Source organism: Camelus bactrianus, chromosome 6 (assembly GCF_048773025.1).
Source record: "Camelus bactrianus isolate YW-2024 breed Bactrian camel chromosome 6, ASM4877302v1, whole genome shotgun sequence".
In the NCBI taxonomy this organism is placed as follows: Eukaryota; Metazoa; Chordata; class Mammalia; order Artiodactyla; family Camelidae; genus Camelus; species Camelus bactrianus.
Window position 1 is genome coordinate 715059 of NC_133544.1, and position 21815 is coordinate 736873.

General features: G+C 58.3%; 1 protein-coding gene and 1 pseudogene across 6 annotated transcripts; one reads left to right on the forward strand and one right to left on the reverse strand.

Annotated features, from left to right (window-relative positions):
• The first annotated feature begins 9558 nt into the window (after nucleotides 1–9558).
• On the forward strand, nucleotides 9559–9891 carry LOC105079988 (small ribosomal subunit protein eS27-like; annotated as a pseudogene).
• Nucleotides 9892–10338: 447 nt separating this feature from the next.
• Nucleotides 10339–19715, reverse strand: TEDC1 (tubulin epsilon and delta complex 1). 6 transcript variants are annotated; one of them, XM_074364837.1, is made up of 9 exons: nucleotides 19364–19617; nucleotides 19209–19287; nucleotides 18756–18958; nucleotides 18341–18496; nucleotides 17182–17280; nucleotides 14355–14441; nucleotides 13796–13963; nucleotides 12383–12517; nucleotides 10339–11367 (listed from the first exon to the last, which is right to left on the reverse strand). In XM_074364837.1, exons 1-9 carry the CDS (start codon nucleotides 19505–19507, stop codon nucleotides 11341–11343), a joined length of 1098 nt encoding a protein of 365 aa, XP_074220938.1. In that variant the 5' UTR covers nucleotides 19508–19617; the 3' UTR covers nucleotides 10339–11340. The 6 variants fall into 6 exon arrangements, with proteins under 6 accessions (XP_074220938.1, XP_074220941.1, XP_074220936.1 ...); XM_074364840.1 differs by having other exon boundaries at nucleotides 10339–12517; nucleotides 19364–19715; XM_074364835.1 differs by lacking the exon at nucleotides 18341–18496 and having other exon boundaries at nucleotides 10339–12517; nucleotides 19364–19616.
• Between the last annotated feature and the right edge of the window lie 2100 nt (nucleotides 19716–21815).

A 21815-nucleotide genomic window follows, 5' to 3' on the forward strand; every position in this document is an offset into this window, starting at 1 on the left:
GAGAGCCTGGCGTCCTGGATTTCTCCAGCCTTCTCGGGTTTTTTCTGAGAACTGAGAACGGAGAACAGGGACAGTGGGCTGCCCTCATCCTCTTTTCCAAACGTCCAGGGGGCACGCTAGGCTTCAGAGGCCCTGGCTTCTTTCCCCAAACACTGTGCTCACTGAGCACCCCCAACATCCCAGCCGTGTCCACTCCAGCATGAAGGAGGGGAGGAGCGGACCGGTTTCCTGCCTGCGGGCCTCTGCAGAGGAGCAGACCAGGTCAAAGAGGCGAAGGGACACCCCGGGTCCCAGTCACGCCTGGTGTGCTTGCACTGAGGCCCCAAGCAGGTGCCTGGGTCCACACAGGTGGTGGATCCTGTGCTGGTGCTTGGGTCCCGGGTCTGTGCAGGTGACCGGACCTGGTGCTGTCTGTCAGCACTGGGGGTCACGGGTACATGGAGACCAGTGGGAAGTGAGGACAGCAAGTTGCCCCGGAGCACAGGGGAGGCTCCCAGGTGCTCTTGGGCTGAGCCCTCAGGAAGGTGGATGGGGGAGGGGGTGCCAGCCTCCACAGCCACTCACACACTTGCTCTCCCTGGAGGAAGGACAGTCAGGATCCCAAAGCTGCTTCTGTGCCCAGATCCCACAGGGATGGTTCACCTTCCCCAGGTAGACCTTCAGATGCCTCCCTGCCTCCAGGGACAAAGGGTGTAACAGCATGGATGGAGGAGGTAGAGGAGACCCCAGGCTCCGTCTGGTCAGTGGGCACCGCCAGCCACCACCCAGCAGACCCACCCTGGCAGGCCTGGGAGGCAGATGCAGGCCAAAAGCAGCTCCAGGGTCCCCTGGGCCCACACGGCCGCCCACTCCCTCCCCTCTCCACTCTCTGGGAGGGACTGCCCCCCAGCCACCCGACCCTTCTCTGCTGCCTCTCTCCCTCTGCCTCCCACACCTCTCCCAAATGCTGCTCAAAAAACCCACTCTTTAACCCAAAACCTGCGTGCCTGAGCCAGTGCTCTGCACTCACACACATCCCCAAACACCCAGCCCTGGTTCTCACCTCTGACCCTGCTGTCTGTGCATCCGACGCCAGGGCCGGGCCCAGAATACCTGGGACACGTACCAGGCCCCCTCTGGAGAGTGTGAAACAGTTAATGGCATTGTGACAGGGGATCACCCCAGATTATCGGATGGGCCCACTGTCATCACGCGTGTCCTTATGGGACGGGGACAGAGGTATGAGAGTCAGAGATATTTAAGATGCTGCGCCCTGACTTGGAGGGAGTGGCCAGCAGCCAAGAAACACAGGTGCCTCTAAAAGCTGGAAAAGCCAAGGAAATGAATTGTGCCCTAGAGTTTCCAGAAGGAACCAGCCTGAATTTTAGCCCAATGAGACTGCAGAACTGTGAGACTGGAAACGTGTTGCCTTAATTTGTGGCACCTTGTTACAGCAGCAATCGGTCACTAATACAATAGCTGACCTAAAATCACTCTTAGAGGCAGAGTTTGCTGTAGCAAGCTTGCTACAGGATGCACTCTGGGCAAAGAGAAGAATCCCAGATGAGTTCGGGGAGGCGAGAAGCAAAACAGAGTGCAGGACGTGGCAAATATGTGGGGAAATCTGAACGAACACAGACTGTGTGATAGTGACGAAGTGTTTAGGGACGAAAATGTTTTAGAAGACGTGAAGTGAAAATGCAAACCGGCAACGGCCCATAAAGCAAGAGTGAAATGGAGACGAGGGTTCTGACTAACGCTGGACAAGCAAGGAAGCACCTGGAACTTCCAGTTGCAGCACCGAAGGGACACACGGATTGTTAAGTTACAAACATGTAGAAAGAAACTAACGGAGTTTTTTAAGAATCAGTCCTGGGAGGGGGAGGGTATAACCCTAACCTTAACCCGAACCCGAACCCTAACCCTAACCCCAACCCCAACCCCAACCCTAACCCTTACCCTGAGTCTAACCCTAACCCCAACCCCAATCCCAACCCCAACCCCAACCCTAACCCCTAGCCCTAGCCCTAGCCCTAGCCCTAGCCCTAGCCCTAGCTAGTGGGCAAGGGTGTAGCTCAGCGGTAGAGTGCCTGCTAAGCATGCACAGAGTCCTGGGTTCAATCCCCAGTACCTCCACCAAGAAATAAACAAACAAACCAACAAACCTAATTACTTCCGCCACCACCACCCCCAAAAAAGAATCATCCCAAAAGACAAGAAAAGAGAGAGAAAATAGAGCAGCTGCAGAAGTTGGAAAACTTCTAAAGATGGCAGATTTAAACGCTAATACATCAGAAATTACGTTAGATGCAAATGGACTTAATGTCCCCATTGAAAGACCAAGAGGATTGGTCTGATTTTTTTTTAATGTCTACTTTTTGTTTGTTTTCTCAGGGGGAGTTAATTAGGTTTATTTATTTTTATTTATTTTTTAAGGGAGGTACTGGGGATTGAACCTAGGACTTCGTGCATGCTAAGCATGTGCTCTGCCACTGAGCTATACCCTCCCCTCTGATTATTTTTTTTTAATCAAATTAGATACTGTTCACAAGGACACGTGGAAATGACAACACAGTAGACAGGGAAAGGATAGGAAGAGATCATGCACTTACCCGCCGAAGGAAGGTGGCGTGCAGATGACCGCGGGGGTCTCCGTGTGAGCACTGCTCACCTGGGAGACCGTCCTGTTCCCCAGCGACTGGTGACAAAGGGCCAGATGAACTGTCATGGTGCCTGGAGTTTACCTCCAAACGGTCCAGAATAAAATGTACACTTACAAGGGGGAGGGTAGAGCTCAGAGGTAGAGCACATGCTTAGCATGCATGAAGTCCTGGGTTCAATCCCTAGCACCTCCATTAAAATAAATACATACATAAATACATAAATAAATATCTCCGCCCCCCAAAAAAATTTTTTTAAGTACACTTAAGCACACACCCTTCCATAAGGATAATCCAAATGCAGTAAGACAGGGAGAGTGGCTGAATTGAGACCAAGGATTTGTATTTGTTCGCTGTGTTTCTCTTTTACGTCTCTTTGGTCCCCTTTTGTGAGGTGGAGTAAACATGGCCGATGCAGGCAGTCCCACCCAGGCTGCGGTCAAGGCAGCAGGTTCACAAGCACCATTTTAAGGAGAGGACCTTCTCTCCCTCTGGTGAGAGGAGACATGGTTCCAGGAGGAGGGACCCTCTTGTTTTGAGGGGCGGAGAGAGCCAGGCCCTGCTCTGTCTCAAGATGCAGGGACAGTCACAGGGAGTGTGCAGAAGATGGGGTGACTAAGACTCCAGACGTCCACCTTGGGGCTGGAAAGGGGAGCCCCCTGGAGCCAGAAAGTAACGGAGATGTGATGGAGGGGAGGCTGCAGCAGCAAGCAACACGTGAGGTTGCTGGTGACTTGTGGGCTCAACCCCCGCTCTGTGTGCCTGGGTCCGATCCCAGTCGTCACACCCAGCCTGAAAACTGAACTACAGGACACAGCGCTGCCCGAGTCCCCCGCCGGCCGCTGGGCCGCGCCCGCGCAAGACAGATCCAAACAACACTGCAAAAACAACGGACGCTGAAACCGCTGCCCACAGAAGGCGACTTGGAGTTCGCAGCCTGAATGCAGCAGGGTTGACTGCGCACTGAAACAAAAATACCGCCGTCTCAGTGGGATTTAAACAAGACCAGATGTTCACAACGTAATGTCCAAATGTGCAGGACACAATCCAAAATGACTCTGCCTGTGAAGAACCAGGAAAATCCAACCCACAAGGGAAAAGACCAACAGCCACCCAGGCCACGGTGATGCAAAAATCCTCAGCGAAGTACCAGCAGAGAGAACTGAGCAACATAAAAAACAAAATCAAAGGAGTACCACAACCACATGGAGGTCATCACAGGAGAACAAGGCTGGCTCGGCATGTGAAAATAAATCAGTGTGACCTACCATCCTAGCAGTCTAAAGAAAAAAGCCATGTGATCATACCAATTCATGCAGAGAAAAAGGTTGACAGAATTCAGTATCCATCCATGATAAACACTCTCAGCAAACTAGAAACAGGAGACATTTTACTTAATAAAGGGCATCTTCAAAACAAAACAAAACAGAACGACAGCCAACATGAAAAGACAAGGTGCTTTGCCCTAAGATCAGAAATAAGGCAGAGATATCCCCCAGTCCCCCACTATTCGCTGTCGTGCCCGCAGTCCTAGCCAAGGCAATAAAGCAAGAAAAAATAAACAAATGACATACAGAATAGAAGGAAGAAATAGACTCTCTATACTCAGAGATGACACGAAAGTCTATGTAGAAAATCCCAAAAATTCTACAAAAAACAAAAAATATCCGCGTGCTAGTAAGTGAGGTTAGCAAGGTTGCAGGATACAAGGTCAAAACAACCTCAATCCTGCCTCTGCTGAAAACAAACAATGGAAAATTAAAATTTTTAAAGCCATAACATTTACTTTAGCTCACTCCAAAATTAAATACTTTGGAATAAGTCTGACAAAGCACGTACAGGATTTGCATGCTGAAAACTGCAAAACACTGATGAGAGAAAGCAAGTCCTAAATAAATGGAGAGAAAAATTGTGTTCGTGAGATGGAAGATTCTGTGTGGTTAAGATGCCAGTTCTCCTCCAAAATGACCTACAGATTCAATGCAATACCAATCAAAATCCGTGGACAAAATGTTATAGACATAGACAAGCTGATTCTAAAGTTTACGTAGAAATGTGAAGGAACCACAATGGGCAAAACAACTCTGGAGAAGAAGGGGAAAGTTGGAGGACTCTCACAAACCAAGTTTAAGACTTATTGTAAAGATGAAGTAACCAAAACTGCCTGTAATGGCAAAGAGACAGATCAATGGAACAAAATGAGGTGTGGAATTAAACACACACCAACATGGCCAATTGATTTTTTAACAGCTTTAATATGATATAGTCACATACCGTATGATTCACACATTTGAAGTTTACAATTCAATGGTTTTTAGAATATTCACGCACATCATAATCCTAGAGCATGTTCATCACCCTAGAGATAAGCCCCAGACTCACTGGCAGTCACTCCCCAGTCCTTCCCCGCTTTCCCCAGCCTCTGGCAACCAGCAGCCTCCTTCCTGACCCTGCAGATTTTCCTCTCGGGCACTTCATACAAACAGAACCATACAACATGTGGGCTTGTGACTTCCTTCTTTTACTAAGCAAAAAGCATTCAAGATTCATCCATGTTGGAGTATGTGCTACTATTTTATTCTTTTTTACTGCCAAATAACATTCCATTATTTATTCCAGTATTCATTTTATTATCTATTCATCAGTGGATAGACATTTATGTTGTTCCCACTTTTCGGCTGTAATGAATAATGCTTCAGTGAATACTTTGTGCAAATTTATATGTGGACACGTTTTCATTTCTCTTGAGGATGATACCCAGGAATGGAATTGCTGGGTATACGTAACTCCATGTTTAACATTTTGAGGAACTACCAACTGTTTTGCAGACCATGTTACATTCCCACCAGCAATGTATAAGAGTTCCAATTTCTTCACGTGCTCGCCAGCAGTTGTTCCTGTCAGGATGCCGTAGCCATCTCCATGGGTGAAGGGGCATTTATCTCGCTGTGGTTGGAGTTTCAGCTTGCGTCTCCCCTGTGGCTGATGATGCTGGGCATCTTTTCATGTGCTTATTGATCAAGTGTGCACCCTCTTTGGAGAAATGTCTGCTCAAGTCCTTTGCACATTTTTCCATTGAGTTATTGCCTTTTTACTGTTGAGCTGTAGGAATGAGTTCTGTTTATATTTTGGATACAAGTCTCTTACCAGAGACATGTAATTTGCAAAATTTTTCTCCAATTCTGTGAGTTCTCTTTTCAACTCTTGTGATGGTCTCTTCTGAAGCATAAAATCTTCTGACGAAATCCAGTTTATCTACCTCGTCTTTTGTTGCCTGTGCTTTTGGCATCAGATCTAAGAAGGTTGTGCCTAACCCTAGGTCATAAGAATTTTCCCCTATGTTTTCTTCCAAGAGTTTCATAGGTTTAGGCTTTAGATTTAGGTCTATGATCCACTTTTAGCTAAATTTTATGTATGCCGTAAGGAAGGGATCTGTTGTGGGTTAAATAATGACCCAAAAGAGATATGCTGAAGTCCTGCTCCCAACACCTCTCCTGGAAATAGTCTCTGCAGATGCACTCAACCCAAATGGAGCTCATACTGGATTGGGACGGGCACTAAATCCAAGGGCTAGCATCCTTACAAAGAAAGAGAGATTTGGGGAGGTGGGGGGTGATATAGCTCAGTGGTAGTGTGCACGCTTAGCATGCATGAGGTCCTGGGTGCAATCCCCAGCACCTCCATTAAACACACACACACACAATGCAAAGTAGAAATGAAACAAAATGGGAAAACACACAGACTTGCATTAATTAGGGCCGCAGTTCCCAAACTGTGTGCCAAGGCACCACCGGGTGCCATAGTGAGTTCTCAGGGGTGCTACAGTGTATTTTAAACTTTTGAGGGAAACACAGGAGTACACACCATGTCAGACAGACACCTGGTGAACGATGCAGATGAGCTCAGAGTTTCAATGCTAGATCACACTGCTTTCCTTTCCAGGAAACCTCTTTGCAAAGCTGGCTTAGCAGCAGTGGCCGGAATAAGAAGCAAACATCTGGCCAGAATCCTCGTGGATCAGGTAACTCAGGTGGCAGTGTCCCATGTGATTAAGGTTTGAGAAGTTTTATGGAGTCTGACCATTTCAGACATCCTATTGATAAGTGGTTGTAGTTATTGAAGAATTAAAGGTTTGGGGTTTTTTTCAGTTTGTGTGTTCATTTATTTTTGGTTTTGGTTTTGTTTTCCACACTGCTACGACTAGGTTGTTAGCACCTAAATACTTAGTAAGTCCTTCCGTTCTAATAAACACAAGTGTTAGGTATTTCTTTGGACCAAGGGGCACTGTGAAAAAATTACCAAGCCGTTACGCACCCCGTGAACTGAGGAAGAGCAGGAGCCTGGGTTGGGGTGATGCCAGCTGCCAAAACAATCGGGTCCCAAGAAACGACTGCTGGGGAGGGCTGACCTCCACTGCTGTGCTCCGCCCAAGGGAGACGCCCCGGGTGCCAGCTGGTCCTGCACCTGGTGCCCCTCCAGGGTCTCTGGGGGCTGCACAACTGTCCCCATCACGCCCACACCCGGTTCTGGACAGCCTGGAGACCTGATAAAACCAGACTAGAAAGGAGTGTCCGCACCCTCATGGTCACCATAGCCTCATTCACAGTAGCCAAGAGCTGGGAGCAACCCAGATGTCCACAGAAATCTGAGTGGAGATGCCTCCTGAGGTCCACCCATAAAAGGAATATTTTTCAGCCATAAAAAGGCAGGAAATCCTGATTCCTGCTAAAACATGGATGAACCTCGAGGACTTTGTGCTGAGTGAAATAAGACAGTCCCAGACGGACAGATCCTGTCTGATTCCACTCAAGTGAAGTATCTAAAGTAGTCAGAATCGCAGGGACTGGAAGCCGAGTGGTCGCCAGGGGCTGGCAGATGGGTCGGTGTTCAGTGGGGACAGCGTTTCAGGGCTGCAGGATGCAAACAGTTCTGGACATCTGTAGCACAACAACGTGAATACACAAAACACGACTGAACTGTACACTTAAAAATGGTTAAGGTGGTAAACTTAATGCTATGTGCTTTTTACCACAATGGAAAAAAAAAAAAACTGTCCCTGAAAGGGAAGGGGAAAAAAGTTGGGAATTGTAAATAAAGACCATAAGCAAACCAGAAAAGAAACAACTTAAAACACGAGCTGCCAGCTCACATGCCCCACAGCCAAGAGAGCCTCAGACCCAGACCCCAAATCTACCAGAACCACTGGGCCCCAGGGCAGCACCCTCACCTGCCCTCTGGCTGAACCCCAGCTCTGCCCGCAGAGGCACAGGAGGCCTTTCACAGTGAAGACAGGCCCTCCACCCTGCTCAGAAGATGCTCCAAAATCCTGACCTGGGGCCACGGGGGTCTGCAGCCCTTGCCCCTCCCCAACCTCCTGTCTGAGCTCACACCCTACCTCCTCCCTGGCACACCCCACACAGCCCCTCATTGCACCTCATCTCCTCGGCCTGGACCGCCCACCCCAGGACACTCGGCATCCTGCCCTCCCCTCCTTCAGGCCTCAGATTTCCCTCCCGCCTCCAGGCAGGACTCCTCTGACCACCACCCTCTGTCACCTTGCCCCCCATCACCCTGCACGTCCATGGCCACCAGTCCCCTTAGTGCTCATGCGTTTATGGTGTCTGCTCTCTCCCCTGACACCAACGGGTGGCCCTGTGCCCTACCCCAGCCCTGGGCTGGCTCACATCAGGCACCCCATGAATCCTGACAGATGAATGGAGAAATGGCCCAGCTTGGCCAGGAAGGGACAGAGGACAGTGGCCACTGCACTCAGCATCCAAGAGCCTGCTGGGGGCCCAGGAGTGCGGGGCCACAACAGCATGGTTGCCAGCCTTGTGGCCACAGCCACAGGCAAGGACACGGTGGAGGGAGCTATGGACCAAGGTCACCAACCATGCCCACCAACAGGACTTCTCTCCTAAATGCCACCAAGAAATGGCCCCTCCACCTAAACCTGGACTTCAGCAGAACACTGGGAACACCCCTCAGGCATCCACTCAGGCTCAGCCTGCAGGGGCCCGTAGGGACCGTGGTCCTGACCAGCCAGCCTCCCAGCCAGCCACACCCCGCAGCCAAGGTCAATCCAAAGTCACCCAGTGCAAATGAGGACAAAAAAGAGGGAAGCCAGCCAGCGGGCAGCAAGGCCGGGAGCCCGAAGGACCATAATGCTGCAGGCGACAGGGCGCGTGTGCAGGCGCGGCCACGGGGGTGCACATGATGTCATGTCCGACACAAGCAGCAGACACCACACTGGTGAGTGTGAGCCAAAGTAGGACCCGCGACTGCCGCAGCCCCCACGGCTCGGCCCTCGCTGTCCTGAGGTGACGCCCAGGTTGCAAATCCCTCCCCTGCCTGCGTCATGGCTGTTCTGCTTTTTAAGGTCTCCTTGTATGTCACCTTCTGCGACATGCTTGTGTTTTCTCAGGCTCTGAGTTTCTGACTCTGGACCCCAGGAGGCCACCACGCTGCCCCCACCACGGCGCTCCCTCGTCCACTCTCCTTGGCTGACTAGTGGGATCTCCCATGTTCCGCTCCTGCCCCCAAGACGGCTCGAGAGCCTCCCGGGGTGGATCCACCCAGCCCTGCGCTCCAGCCCGAGCTCAGACTCGCTCAGGTGTCCCTGCGCATCCTGGTTACAGCCAAGGCGCATGACTCACTCATCTGACTCCCTGGTCCCTCTGCTCCGCAGCGCCTGCCCCAGGGTTTTGCTCAGTGACCTCCATCTTTCTCCCAGTGACGGAGAGCTGTCTGCTCCTGCCGACCCTTCACAGGCTATGATGTCACAGCTGCTCTGCCTGGTCCTCTCGCTGTCTTACAGGGTCTTTTCATGAGCAGGTTTCTAGTCTTGACAGAGTCTGTCTTAGCGCAGTCTTCGAAAATCACTCCCCCTTTCCGGCGGTGACAACCTCCCCACGGGAACATGCCTCTCGCAAAGCTCCTTCATCCCTCTCCTGAAGAGAAGAGGAAACGCAAGAAGCAGCGCCTGGTGCAGAGCCCCAGCTCCTGTTTCATGGGTGTGAAACGCCCAGGACGCTGTACAGTCACCACCGTCTTTAGCCATGCATAAACAGTAGCTTCGTGTGTTGGCTGCTCTGCTGTCCTCTGCAGCCTACAGGAGTTACAGAAGGATGCTCCTTCAGACGGACGCAGCACTAAAAGCATCCTGAGTCAAGATGGATGGGAAACCAGCCCAATAAACACATTTTGGATTAAAAAAAAAAAAGAAAAGAAAATCACTCCCAAGAGCAGTGTGGAGTCCTTACCTCCTGCAGCGCTGTCTCTGCATCCCGGGGTGAACCCTGTGGTCCGGAGTCGCGTCCTCACGTGGACACGGTGACACACGCTCACGCAGGGCAGCCCCCGCCGCCCGGGGCCAGACTCCTGTGCACACGGGCCCACAACGCCCCCACCCCCATCTGTCCCATGAGTCCGGGGGGAGGGTGGGCAAGGTCTCAGCCCGCGTCAGGCCTGTAAAGCTGACATGTCACAGGAAGGAGACTGAAGTTGCTGACCAGGGCGGTGGGGTTGGGGGACTGTCGGAGGTGGCAGTCTGTGTGAGGACTGAAGTCCAGGGTGGACTCTCCCCACGGCCTCCTGCCTGCCCAAGCCTGATCTCAGCCTGGCGAGACCCCAACTTAGACCTGCAGGGTTCAGTACAGCAACACAACTTCTTTTTTTTTTTTTTTTACATTTTTATTGATTTATAATCATTTTACAACGTTGTGTCAAATTCCAGTGTAGAGCACAATTTCTCAGTCATACATGAACATACATATATTCATTGTCACATTTTTTCCTCTGTGAGCAACCTAGGATCTTGTGTATATTTCCCTGTGCTGTACAGTATAATCTTGTTTATCCACAGCAACACAACTTCTGCACTTCTCCAGCCACTGACTGCGGGGACAGTGCGGGCCCAGGCCTGCTGCCTGCCGCCTCGGGATGCCCCTGCTCCTCTGGGGCCACTGCTTCCCATGGGCTTGGCCTCTCAGGCCTGTGCCACCTCGTGCATTTTGGAATTACCAGCTGAACTCCCACAGACATGCTTGGGGTTTTGACTGGAATTGTACTGAACCTACAGGTTGATCTGAGAAGTGACAGCTCCATGATGCTGAGTTTCTGAAAGTCAAGTTCCCGAGGGCCAGTGGCCGTCTCAACTCCACAGAGTCCACAGAAGGCAGAGTTTTAGGTGGACTCATTTCCAGGATGAGGTTTCTGTCCAGCAGTCAGGAGGACGGCTGAGGGCATAGCAGGGAGGGGTCCAGAAGTGGCTTCAAACACTCCAAGGGCTGCAGGCAGAGGGCCAGGGTCCCGGTGCCCTGGACCCCAACTGGGACCAGCAGGGAGTCCTTAAGAGGAGCTGGGAAGGGGAGCCAGGGGTGTGGAGGGAACGGCTCTGGCCTGGAGGGGTGGGCATGGGCCCAGGGGCTCTCTGGGGCCGGCCCCATGAGGAGAGGATCAGGGATGCGCTCCTGAGGCCAAGGACGGTGCAGAAGCTCCACGGGGGTGCCCTCTGCTCCAACCCTGGGACAAAGGAGGCCAGACTGGCCGAGTCGGGCTGGCGCCTGAGCTGGTGCCTGGGTGCGAGCCGTCACACTCCCAGGCAGCCAGGAAAAGCCGGTGAGGGAAGGCTGGGGGTGGGCGGGGGCTGGAAGTCGCCTCTGGCCTGAGCAGTAGGTGGCTGACGGGCTCCTTCGCCTGTTCAGCAGCTGGTAGGGGTTCGACTGACCTGGTAAGAGGGGAGCCTGGCCAGGGAGGCAGGGCTGAGGCTGCCTGTGTCTGCTGGGGTCAGGGGTGGCCGCTGGGACTCCCAGCCTCCTGGGATGGAGAGGGGCCTGTTCTGGCAGGCTGGGGACACATCCCCTGGACACAGATGGCTCTTTGTCAGAGCAGAGCCCAGCTCCCCAGGCAGGCTGGGGAACAAAGCCCCCTCTGTACACAGTGGCCTCCCCCTCCCCCTCAGGGTGCCACCCGCAGGAAAGGAGAAACCCTCCCCACTCCAGGCTCCCATCAGGTGACCCTGCCTCCCACCACACCCCCTCCCAAGCACAGGCATGGCCCAGGTGGGGTGTGAGGGTGTCGGGATGAAGGGTCCAGGGGGTATCCAGGGCCATCTCCTCCCCGAGGGCCCTGGCTGACGCCCACCCTAAGCTGCAGGCCATGCCTGTCCCTCCAGCATCCAGGCAGCCCTGGACCAGCCCAGCCTCAGCCACCACTGCCCCTGGCCTGAAGGCAGCACCCCCCGAAAGGTGGCAGAGGGACAGCCAGGAGCCTCACCCCTGCAAGGAGGCCTCCACATCTTATTTCTGGGTCCTCTCTGGATCCTGAATGCCCGCAGCCACCCCAGTGGGCCTGTCATGGTCTCCTCAGAGGGGACAGCCCAGGCCTGCCCCCAGTATTGCAGGCCAAGTGGGACTAGCCCCAGGGCCCAGAGTGAGCACACTGGGCTGTGAGTCTGTGTTACCTCAGCAGCCACCCAGCCCTGGAATCTGCCCCTCAGGGCCCAGCCAGGCTGAGCAGGCTCGGTGCCCCAAGGAAGGACGCACTGCCGGCCCTCAGCGTCCAGGCGGTGGGATCCAGATGAGGCCAGGCAGGGTTCCCACCAGTCTGGCCAGCTCCTGCCGACACTGACCCTGTAGCTGGCCCAGCACCACCTCCAGGCAGGCCTCCCGGCTCCTTAGAACCTCAATCACCTCAGTGGCCTGCAGGCCCCGGCCCTCAGGGGCCCCAGCCTCAGTCCTCACCAGCCGGTGGGGCTCATGGGGCTGGGTCAGGCCCCCTCCTCGCTCCCAGGCCCACTGCAGAGCCACCAGGTCCTGTCTCACGGCCTCCTGCAAGGCCCGCCTTGAGGCGCTCCACTCCGGCCCGTGGCCTCCAACCTGCACAGAAGACGTCGCAAGTGAGCCCAGGGCGGCCAGCCCCACCCAGGACACTGGCTCCGGGCACCCCTGGCTCTCAGAGCCCTGACACCACCCCAGCAGTCCTGCAGCCCCTACCAGGGCCCCGAGGAGGGCTGACAGCCCAGATTCCACTGCTCCCAGGGAGGAGGGACTAACCCTAGCGCCAGCTCAAAGGCCTGGCCCCTCCAGGCTCTGCGTCACCGTCACCCTCACCGAGCACGTCAGCCTGAGGCCAGAGGCTGTGAGGCTGCAGGGACAGGGCCGGAGCCCTCAGGGCCGCCTGGCTGCAGGCCCAGCGCTTTCACCGGCCGCTCCCAGCAGACCTGTTCAGAGCCCAGAGGGCAGACCCTCGGGACAGCCCCAACCCTCCCCTTCCCCGACTCCAGGGCCAGCCCCCCACCACCCACTTACCCATCCTCTGCTGTATCCACATTCCCCCTTTGCACTGCCCTCCCGGAGGGGCAGCACGGAGTGGGCCTGGCCCAAGGGGACGCAAGGCTGAGGGGACACTGGGCCGAGTGCACAGCTGGTGAGGCCACTCCAGTCCTTAGGGCAGAACCCACCCCGGAGACCCTGCAGGCAGCTGGGAGTGCAGACAGGCTGTGCCCTCCATGTCCCCAGGAGCTGCCCGGACCCCACCCCTCAGTGGGCACTGCTCCAAGGTTCCCAGCAAGGAAGCATCAGAAGCCCTGAGCCCTGACAAGCAGCAGTGTCACTTTCTGCAAGAAATTGCCTGCAAACATCCACAGTGCCCGAGCTGTCACTGCCCAAGAGGAGAGGGGCTCCAACTTGGCCCAACCAGAGGGGACTTGGCCACGCATGCCCTGAACGAGCTGCGGCTGCAAGGCCCAAGGAAATACCCTTGCTGTCCAGGGGCGCATGGAAGACTTTAAGGGGAAAAGTCATGCCTGCAGTTTAAGATGCTTCAGAAAAAGGAAAGGAGATGCAGTGCCTGGGGCCCACCGTTCACAGCCACAAACACAGGTGGTCACCCAGTCCTGCTCATGGAGAGAGGCTGGGGGGCCCACGTGTCCACTAGCAGGTCAAACGGGTCGTAGGGCCTGGGCAAAGTTGGGGGACAACACCAGCATGGCCCTGGGAGAACGAACACCCTCCAAGAGGATGGGTGGGGCCTGGAGTGGCTGGGGTGGAGCAGCGGGGGTTCCTCCCCTGCACCCTCTGGCTCGGGGTCTGGCACGTGAGTGCACCTCTTCTAGGCTGTCAAATGCACCCTGGAGCAGCACCCCAAGCCCTCACCCTGGCCTCCCAGGCCGCCCGCCGGGGCTCCACCGCTGCCTGCAGCTCCTCCTGCAGGGCCTGCAGCTCCCGCACCACCAGCTCCAACTCTGCAGCCCCCTGCGCGGGGATCTCGGGCAGAAACGTGGGCTGTGAGGCCTCTGGGGGGCAGGCGCCCAGGACTGTGTCCTGCAGAGAGAGACCCCAGGGAGAGGGTGGGCGGCAGGCCCAGCTCCCCAGCCAGCAGGTGCAGCAGCCACCCCTCCCCCAGGTCTGGGTCACAGTGAGCTGACATCAACCATCACCCCCCACAGGCCGGGAGGCTGAAACCCCTGCGAAGTCTGGGCCTCCTCAGCGCTGGGAAGGGTGGGTGATGGAACAGACGGACATCTGGAAAGAGTCCAAGATTCAAAGCCAGCAGGCCTAGTGTAAAGTCGGCTTCATGGCTGGGTTTGGGGCGCTTCCCTGAGACTCCTCTTCAGGTCTGGAAAACGGAAAGCCGCCCTCCACCACCCAGAGTTGCTGTGGTCAGACCAGGAAAGTGGACAGGAAGGGAGGTGGGTGGCATGGGCTTCCTGACCATCCACTGCCAGAAGACCAGCTCCCGGCGCCGCCACTCCAGGGCCGCCTCCAGGCGCACATTCTCACGCTCCAGCCTCTGCAGCAGCTGGAACACAAACCATCAGGGGAGAAAGAAGCCTGCCGGCTTCACACTCCCAGCACCAGGACCATGCCTGCCACCCTCTGGCCTCGGAGCCCAGTCGCCCCAGTCACCCCACCCATCAGCCCACTCGCTGGCCGAGCAACCTCCTTTCGGGGCAGAGCAGCCTCTCCTCCACGCACGACCGGGTCCCAGACCACACCCATGGGCCCCTTGCCAGCCCCCACCACCAGGCCTGCGGGGTCAGGGACTGAGTCCAGGTACCCCCTCCCTCGGGACCTCCACCCCACATCCCTCGCTGGCTGGGGGCTGCACCCCGGAGGCCTCAGTCATACGGGGCGGCCCTGGACAGAGGAGACTGCCGGGCTCTGGAAATCGCTACCCGGTAACCTTGTGAACCCCAAAGGCAGGGCAGAGGCTGTGAGGCGCCCATCTCAGAGGTGACGGGGATGGGCAGGGTGGAGACCGCAGCCGCACAGCACTCGAGAAGGCGGGGAGCTCTGCGCAGCTCCCCACCCCACCCCGTGGCATGCACAGCCCCGCACCCGCCGACCCTGCATCAACGCGCATGCGCTCGAGCAGCCCGCAGGATCCAGTGTGCCCATGTGCCCGTGCACAGCGGCGTGCTCCCGCACCATCGGCCCGGCCTCAGCCTCGGGAAGCCTGGCAGCCGCGAGGGGCCCTGCCCACCGCACAGCCAAGGCCCACGCGGCCCACCCCGGGGAGGGCAGTTCAGCCTCTCAGCGCCTGCCCGCCTCCGGTCCCACCGGGAAGGCCCAGGCCAGCCCCCGCCGTGGCTTCTTTCTGAAGACAGCAGCTGGCACAACGGCCCGGCCTTCCACACCACTCCTTCTATTGGAGAGAGTCCCGGACAAACGGCCAGCACGCGGCGGCTGCCCTGTCGGCAGACAAGAGCTCTGCCAGGCCGCCACTTGCACAGGGCCGATGCATGTGCTCTCGGCCATGTGCACCTAGGACCCAGAGTCTACCCTGGCCGGGGGGGAAGGGGGGGCCCTGCTTGGCTCCCCAATCCTGCCCCACCCCTGGCTCCACAAGGAACCCAGAGTGCTGGCCAGGCAGCCAGGGGCTTGCCACAGCTGGAATGCAGGGGGCTCCCAGGCCGGGGGTCGGGATAGGGGTGGCTGTGAACACCAGGCCAAGGCCCAGCCCGTGGCGAGTGAAGGAGGGCAGAGGCAGGCCTACAGGAGGACCACCCTGCGGCCTGGGGGAGCACAGAGCCCAGAAGGGCTGTGGGACATGGAAGGTGGCTGCCCACACCTCACACCTACACACACCTGCTGGCCAGTGAGAAGAGCAGCTAATTTGGTTTCCAAGAACAGTCCCAGAGGGTGCCCCCCGCCCCACCCAGGCCATGGAAAAGGGGACAGGCATTCAGGCCCCCTGCACCACCCCCACCTGTGGGGCTGGCCCCCAATTCTGGAGTCTCCGGAGGCAGCCTCCTCCCCATCTCACCCACACTGCCTAGGATGGGGGCAGGGAGGAGGCACAGGGATGTGAGAAGGCTGCAGGCCCAGCCAGTAACCAAGGACGCTGCCCAGCCACTCCACAGCATGCCTGGCTGCTCACACAGCAACTAGAGATCATTCCAGAAGCTTCTGGGGCCCATCCCAAGAGTGCAGACCCTTCACGTAGGCTGATCCAGGCTTCCACCAGCTCCCTATCCAGATACATTGGAAGGAAGCCAACCACGGCCCCCACGCACCTGGCCACGCCATCTTCAGTCCTGTGGCACCAGCATGCACCAGCCTCTAGGAGGAGGGGGAAGCCGCACCCACACGGCCCCACCATCCCCTCAGAGGCTAGGGTCCCAGGCAGCACCAGGCTGGAACTGGCCTGCCCTCTGCTCTATCCAGCCAGGGGAACCAGGGGCAGGAAGCCTGGGCTTCGCTGAGTCACCCCTAAAAGGCGACTGAGCCAAGGGCATCTCAGTACACCCAGATGCTGCCTCAGCTCCTCCAGTGCCAAGCACAGGATGCCCAGGAGGGACAGCCAGGCATCAGCCAGGAACCTGGGCCAGGCAGGTGACCTGTGGGAGCCGCCCTGACCCCACAAAGGGGATGCAGATTCCCCAGGAGCACGCGGCTTTACAGCTGGGATCTGCTGGGTCTGGAAGGAGGGGCCACACCCAGTCCTGAGCCTCAGCCGTTCTGCCTGACCAAGTCTCCCTAGACCGCACAGTGCCAAGCCTCACACTCTGGACAGGCCAGACCCCAGCCCTCACGTAATGACCAGCCCTGAGCCAGTCCCAGGACCCCCTGGCCATGACGGCCCAAGGGAGGGAAACAATGATGATGGATACGGGGCTCCTGGAAAGAAGGACAGCAGAGGGTAGGGACCCCCCCCCCACCCTTGGGCCCCTGTTCATCACCAGGTGACACCTGCACGGGCTTAAGGCACCAACACCATCAGCTGGGACCCTTGAGTGGTCTTCCTTAACTCCTAAACTCCCCTCAGCTGGCTGCCAGCACAGCCCAGGTGCCTGCGCTCCTCTCACCCTGACTGTACTCAGCCATGTGCCCACACACAGCAACCAGTCAACTGCTACAGCCCTGGACAGCCCAGGGGGCAGCAGAGGGCCTGAAGCTGGGCCTGTCACCAACACCGGCAGATGGTGAGCTCAGCCAACACCAACACCCACAGCTCAAAGCTGGTCCATTGTCTGAGCCCTCCCCTCAGCCCACTTCCCACCTTGGGCAACGCCCACCTTGGTCCCACCAGCCCTCACCTGCTGGCCACCCTCCGGGTCCCTGAGCAGCTCCGTTTCAGTGACAGACAGGTGGCCAAGGCTACGGTCGCTGTGGCAGCCGCGGGTGTATGAGTGGATCTGAAACAGGTAGTGCAGACCCCAGGCTGAGCGGGGGCGGGCGCCTCCCCCAGCACTAGGCAGGGACCTTACAGACAAGGAAACAGGGTTCAGAGAGGGTTAGGCTCAGGAGAATAGTCAGCACCTCTGACAGCCCCCACCCCGTGGCCTCCCCGCCAGGTCCCAGGGGTGCAGGAGGGATAGAGTGGGGCACCCCTGCTTCCTCCTCAGCTCATTGAGTGCCAGGCCCATGTTGGGGAGAGAAACAGCCTCTGGATAGGCTCAGTGGTCCAGTGAGGTGAATGGCAGGGACACAGACTATCTGGGTCTGGGGGGCCAGGGAGGGCATCTCAGTGAGGTTGAGGCCTGAAGGCAGCAGGGAGGTCAACAGGTGGGCAAGTCCCAAGCAGGGGGAGTGGCAGGAGCCCAGGTGGGACAAGAGGGAGTGAGGGGTCCCAGGAAAGGCTGGCTGAGCAAAAGACAGGCTTGGGGGTTCTAGCACCAAAGAGCCCTGTGCCACCTGCCCAATCACCTCTCAGCCCAGACCATGCAGTGGGCCTGTGGGGGACACCTGTGCCCCACAGCTCAGCTCTACTGGCCTGCAGGAACCCTGCAGGAGCTGCCCACCACCATGACCCCACACCAAGATGTGGTGGGAGAAGGGGGTGCCCGCCTCCCTATCTCATGTCCAGGCAGCAGCAGCTCCCCAGGGCCCAGAGTCCACTACGTTGCTCAGTGACACAGAGTATAAGGCTTCTGGTGACATCTGGGGACAGGAAGGCCAACCCTGCAGGCTCCCTGCCCCTCTGGTTCCCTGCCCCACCGATGCCCAGCAACACCTGCTCTAGGCCCCCTAATGGGGGCCCCTCCAGGACAACCTGGAGCCCTAGGTTCAGGCTCTGGGCCACTCCAGGGCAGTGCCCAAATGGTCAGCCCCCAGCCTAGGAAGGCTCACATCCAGCCAAAGGCCTGGCTGCAGCCTGAATTGGGAATGCTAGAAAGCCACAGGCAGGAGAGGCAGCCTGCCAGGCTGTAGCACAGAGGACAACTGCCCCGGGTGGACAATGCACAGTGGCACTACCTTGCCCAGGAGGGCACACTGCTCCTGCTGACTGGCCATCAGCTTTCGCCACCGGAACCGCAGCTTTCCCATCAGCCACTGCAGGTGGCGGGTGTCCACACAGCCGTCTGCTTCCACACTGGGTACAGCTGGGCCTGGGCTGGCCAGGGACTCACACTGGGGAGGGGGCAAGGGTCACGCCCTGCTCCCACACCCCAAGCAGAGACCCCGAAGGGGAAAGAGAAAGGAGGCCCCTGCGAGTGAGAGCCGTGAGGTCTTGGGAGCTCCAGAAAGAGTCAGGGACAGGCCCTGTGGGCACCACACCCCACCCTGCCCTGCCTCCCTGCACTCAACGGGCACCAATACCGACCACCCACAGGGCTGACCCGGGGATCCGGCGCCTGCACCCAAGATTCCGGCCTCACCCTGCACCCACCTCGCACACTGGCATCTCGTCGCCCAGCCGCACCCGGCTCTGGGCTAGCAGCTGCTCGAGCGTCGGCCCGCGGGCCAGGAGCCAGGCCAGGGCCAGCAGCAGCTCGCGGCCGCCCTGGGAGCCGTCGTCAGGGAGCTGTGCCAGCGCGCGCCTAGGGTAGCCCTGGAAGCGCAGCGCTGCCTTCACCGAGCGGGCCTGGGCCTCTGCGGCAGGAGACGCCAACTTAGGGGGGCCACCCACTGCAGGTGACACCACTCAGACCCTTAAGGGACTCCCGCGCGACCCCAGAGCAGAGGCCACGCTTGGAAGGCACAACTAGGGACTTAACCAGGAGGCGCGGAGGGGTCCGGGCTACACGGCGGGTCTGACAGGGAGGCGGGGGAGTGGGCGGGCTTTGTGGGAGGGGCGGAGTCAGAGCCTCCGGGGCGCGCCTTGCAGGGGGGCGGGGCTTACCCAGGGCAAGCGAGGGGGAGGCCCCGTCGGCGGGCATCGGCGAGAGCACGCAGAAGAGCAGCCGCCAGAGTGCAGGGGCCTGCGGGGATCAAAGGGAGACGGTCAGCGGGGCCGGCCGCCTCTCTGCATCCGCCCAGAGCCCCCGCGGGCCTCACCGCCTCCGGACGGTCGAACTTGGCGCGGCGAAAGGTCTCGGGGCTGGGCCCGGTAGGCAGCGTCCGAGTGAGCACGGCGATGGCCTCAGGCAGGGCCCGGGCTGCGTCCGCGGGGTCCACCCGGCGCCGCCGCCGTCGCCCCATGCAGTCCGCACTGGCCTCCCTCGGATCGCGCGCCTCCACCGCCGCCGCGTCCCCGCGTCCAATCCCCGCGTGAGCTGGGTCCCCGCGCCCAGTCACTGTATAGGTGCCGCCTCTGCTGGGCTCGCGCCCAATCACCTCGCGGCCAGGGACACGCCTCTGGTCCCTGTCCAATGAGCGGTGTCTCCGGCGCTTGAGCGCGGTCTGTTCTGTGCGGAGGCATTTCCGGTGCGTCGGAGACCAATGGGCATTGACAGCTTCGTAGGGTCCGCCCTCGGCGACTCAATCGCGGCGACACCTGACACGCCTAGTCCAGACCCCACCAATCTGGTCCTCACCTCTCCGCGCGCCACACAGCAGCCTGGCAACCATGGGCGGGTCAGCGGCCGCGCTGAGGACGCCCCCAGCGGCAGGGAGGGCCGCGCCGCTGGGCGCCACCGACCCGCCGGTGCGTCCCTCCGCCTCCGCGAAGCCCTCTCAGGCCTGGCCACAGGGGACGTCCTCACGCCGCAGCGGGCACCAGGTCGGAGACGCGGGGGCCAGCGCCCGGGTACCGGGTGACGCCCCCCGAAGGCCCAGTCCCGCAGCGCGGAGGGCCGGCGACTGTCTCCCGCTTCAAACCTGCGTCTGCGGACCCCTCGCCCGGTCCCTCCTTACCCACCCTCTGTCTGGTCAGCCCCCATTGTCCCCCACCCCCACCCCCATCCCGCCTTCCTCTGCCCCTTCCATGTCCATCCTCTGTCCTGGCCTCCCTCTGCCCTGCACCTCCAGCCTCTCCTTCCTACCACTGAAGAGACAGTCTTGGAAAGAACATGGGCACGGACACTTGGGAAAGCAGTTTGGCGGTTCTTTCAGAGCTAGGCGTAAGTTTATTAGGAGACCCAAGAATGCCTGTGCCAGGAATCTATGAGGACTTAGGTTCATATGCACAGACGTCCATAGCAACTCTGTTCCTAACAGCCAGATGGAGATAGTGGAAAGGCCACCAGCCGCTCAGTCAGCACTCGCAGCAGCACTGATGTGCGTTACAGCACCTGTGAGTGCAGATGCAGAAGGAGGCAGATGCAAAACACCAGGTTTTATGTGCCTTTCATCTATAGGAAGTGTCCAAAAAAGCAAGTGGACAGAGACGGGCCCGTCAGTGGTGGCCTGGAAAGAGACTGGGAAGGGGGAGTGACAGCAAACGGGCACAAGGGAATTTTTGTGGGTGTGAAGTGTCTAGAACTGGGTTGTGGTGACAGTTGCAGACTCTGTGAACTGGTTAAAAATCATGGACTGTGCATTGGTGGGTTTTATGGTACGTAAATTATACCTCAGTAAAGCTGTAAAGAGGACAGGGGGAGGGAGAGGAGAGAAGGGAAAGAGAACTGTTAGAGAAAGAAGCGAGTCCTCCCTGGAGCCCAAGTTCTCCCCAAGCAACAATTCCTCACCTCCGTCGCCACACAGCAGCCTGGCAACCACCAGCGGGTCAGCGGCCATGCTCAGGACGCCCCCAGCAGCGGGAAGGGCCACGCCGCTGGGCACCAGATACTCCCCAAGCAACCCAGCCTTGCCCAAGCCCACAGGAAGTGCGGTCTCGCCTGATCCCCCGTCTTCCTTCCAGACCTCACCTTTGCCCACACCCTGTTCAGGCACAACCAGCTCCTCCCCCCATAACTGACCCCTTCTCCAGAACTTGGCCTCCACCCCAGGAGGCCATTTCAGTGGCCACTCCTGGGGGCCCCACTATGGCTCACCTCCCCAGAGGCCTCTTCCCCCACTGGCCTGGGGCCACTGCTGTCTCCCTCCCTCCTCACCCCCACCTTCAGTCCCCTCCGAGGGTCCACCTTCAGGGGGGCCTTCAACCAGCACAGGCCTCCAGTCTGGCCCTGCCTTCTTTCTCCACAGCTCAGAGGCACCCCCTGCTAATGCCTGCCATAGGGCCCTGCAGCCTTCAGAAGCAAAACAGCTTGCCCCACGTGCCCAGGGTGGTTCCCGATCCAAGGGGTCTGGAACCCAATGAGCCCTTCCTCTCTTCGGGCCTTTGCACCCACAGGGCCTTCTGCTCAGGGTGCCTTCCCCCCAGCCTGAGGCCTGGCTGACCCACTCTTCCTGCAGGCCTCAGCTCACTAGGCACTCACCCCAACTCTGCCCCATCCTAGGCGGTGAGCCACAAGGTGGGGGGAGCAGGGTCAGGAGGCTCTGAGTTCTTCCCAGTGCTGCCTCTCCCAGCAGTTGGGGGCACCCACTCCCCACTCTGTACAAGCCCTGGCCACAGAGCCCCCAGTCCCTGGGCCCTCAAAAGCCACCGCCACCCCAGCCCTGACCCCAC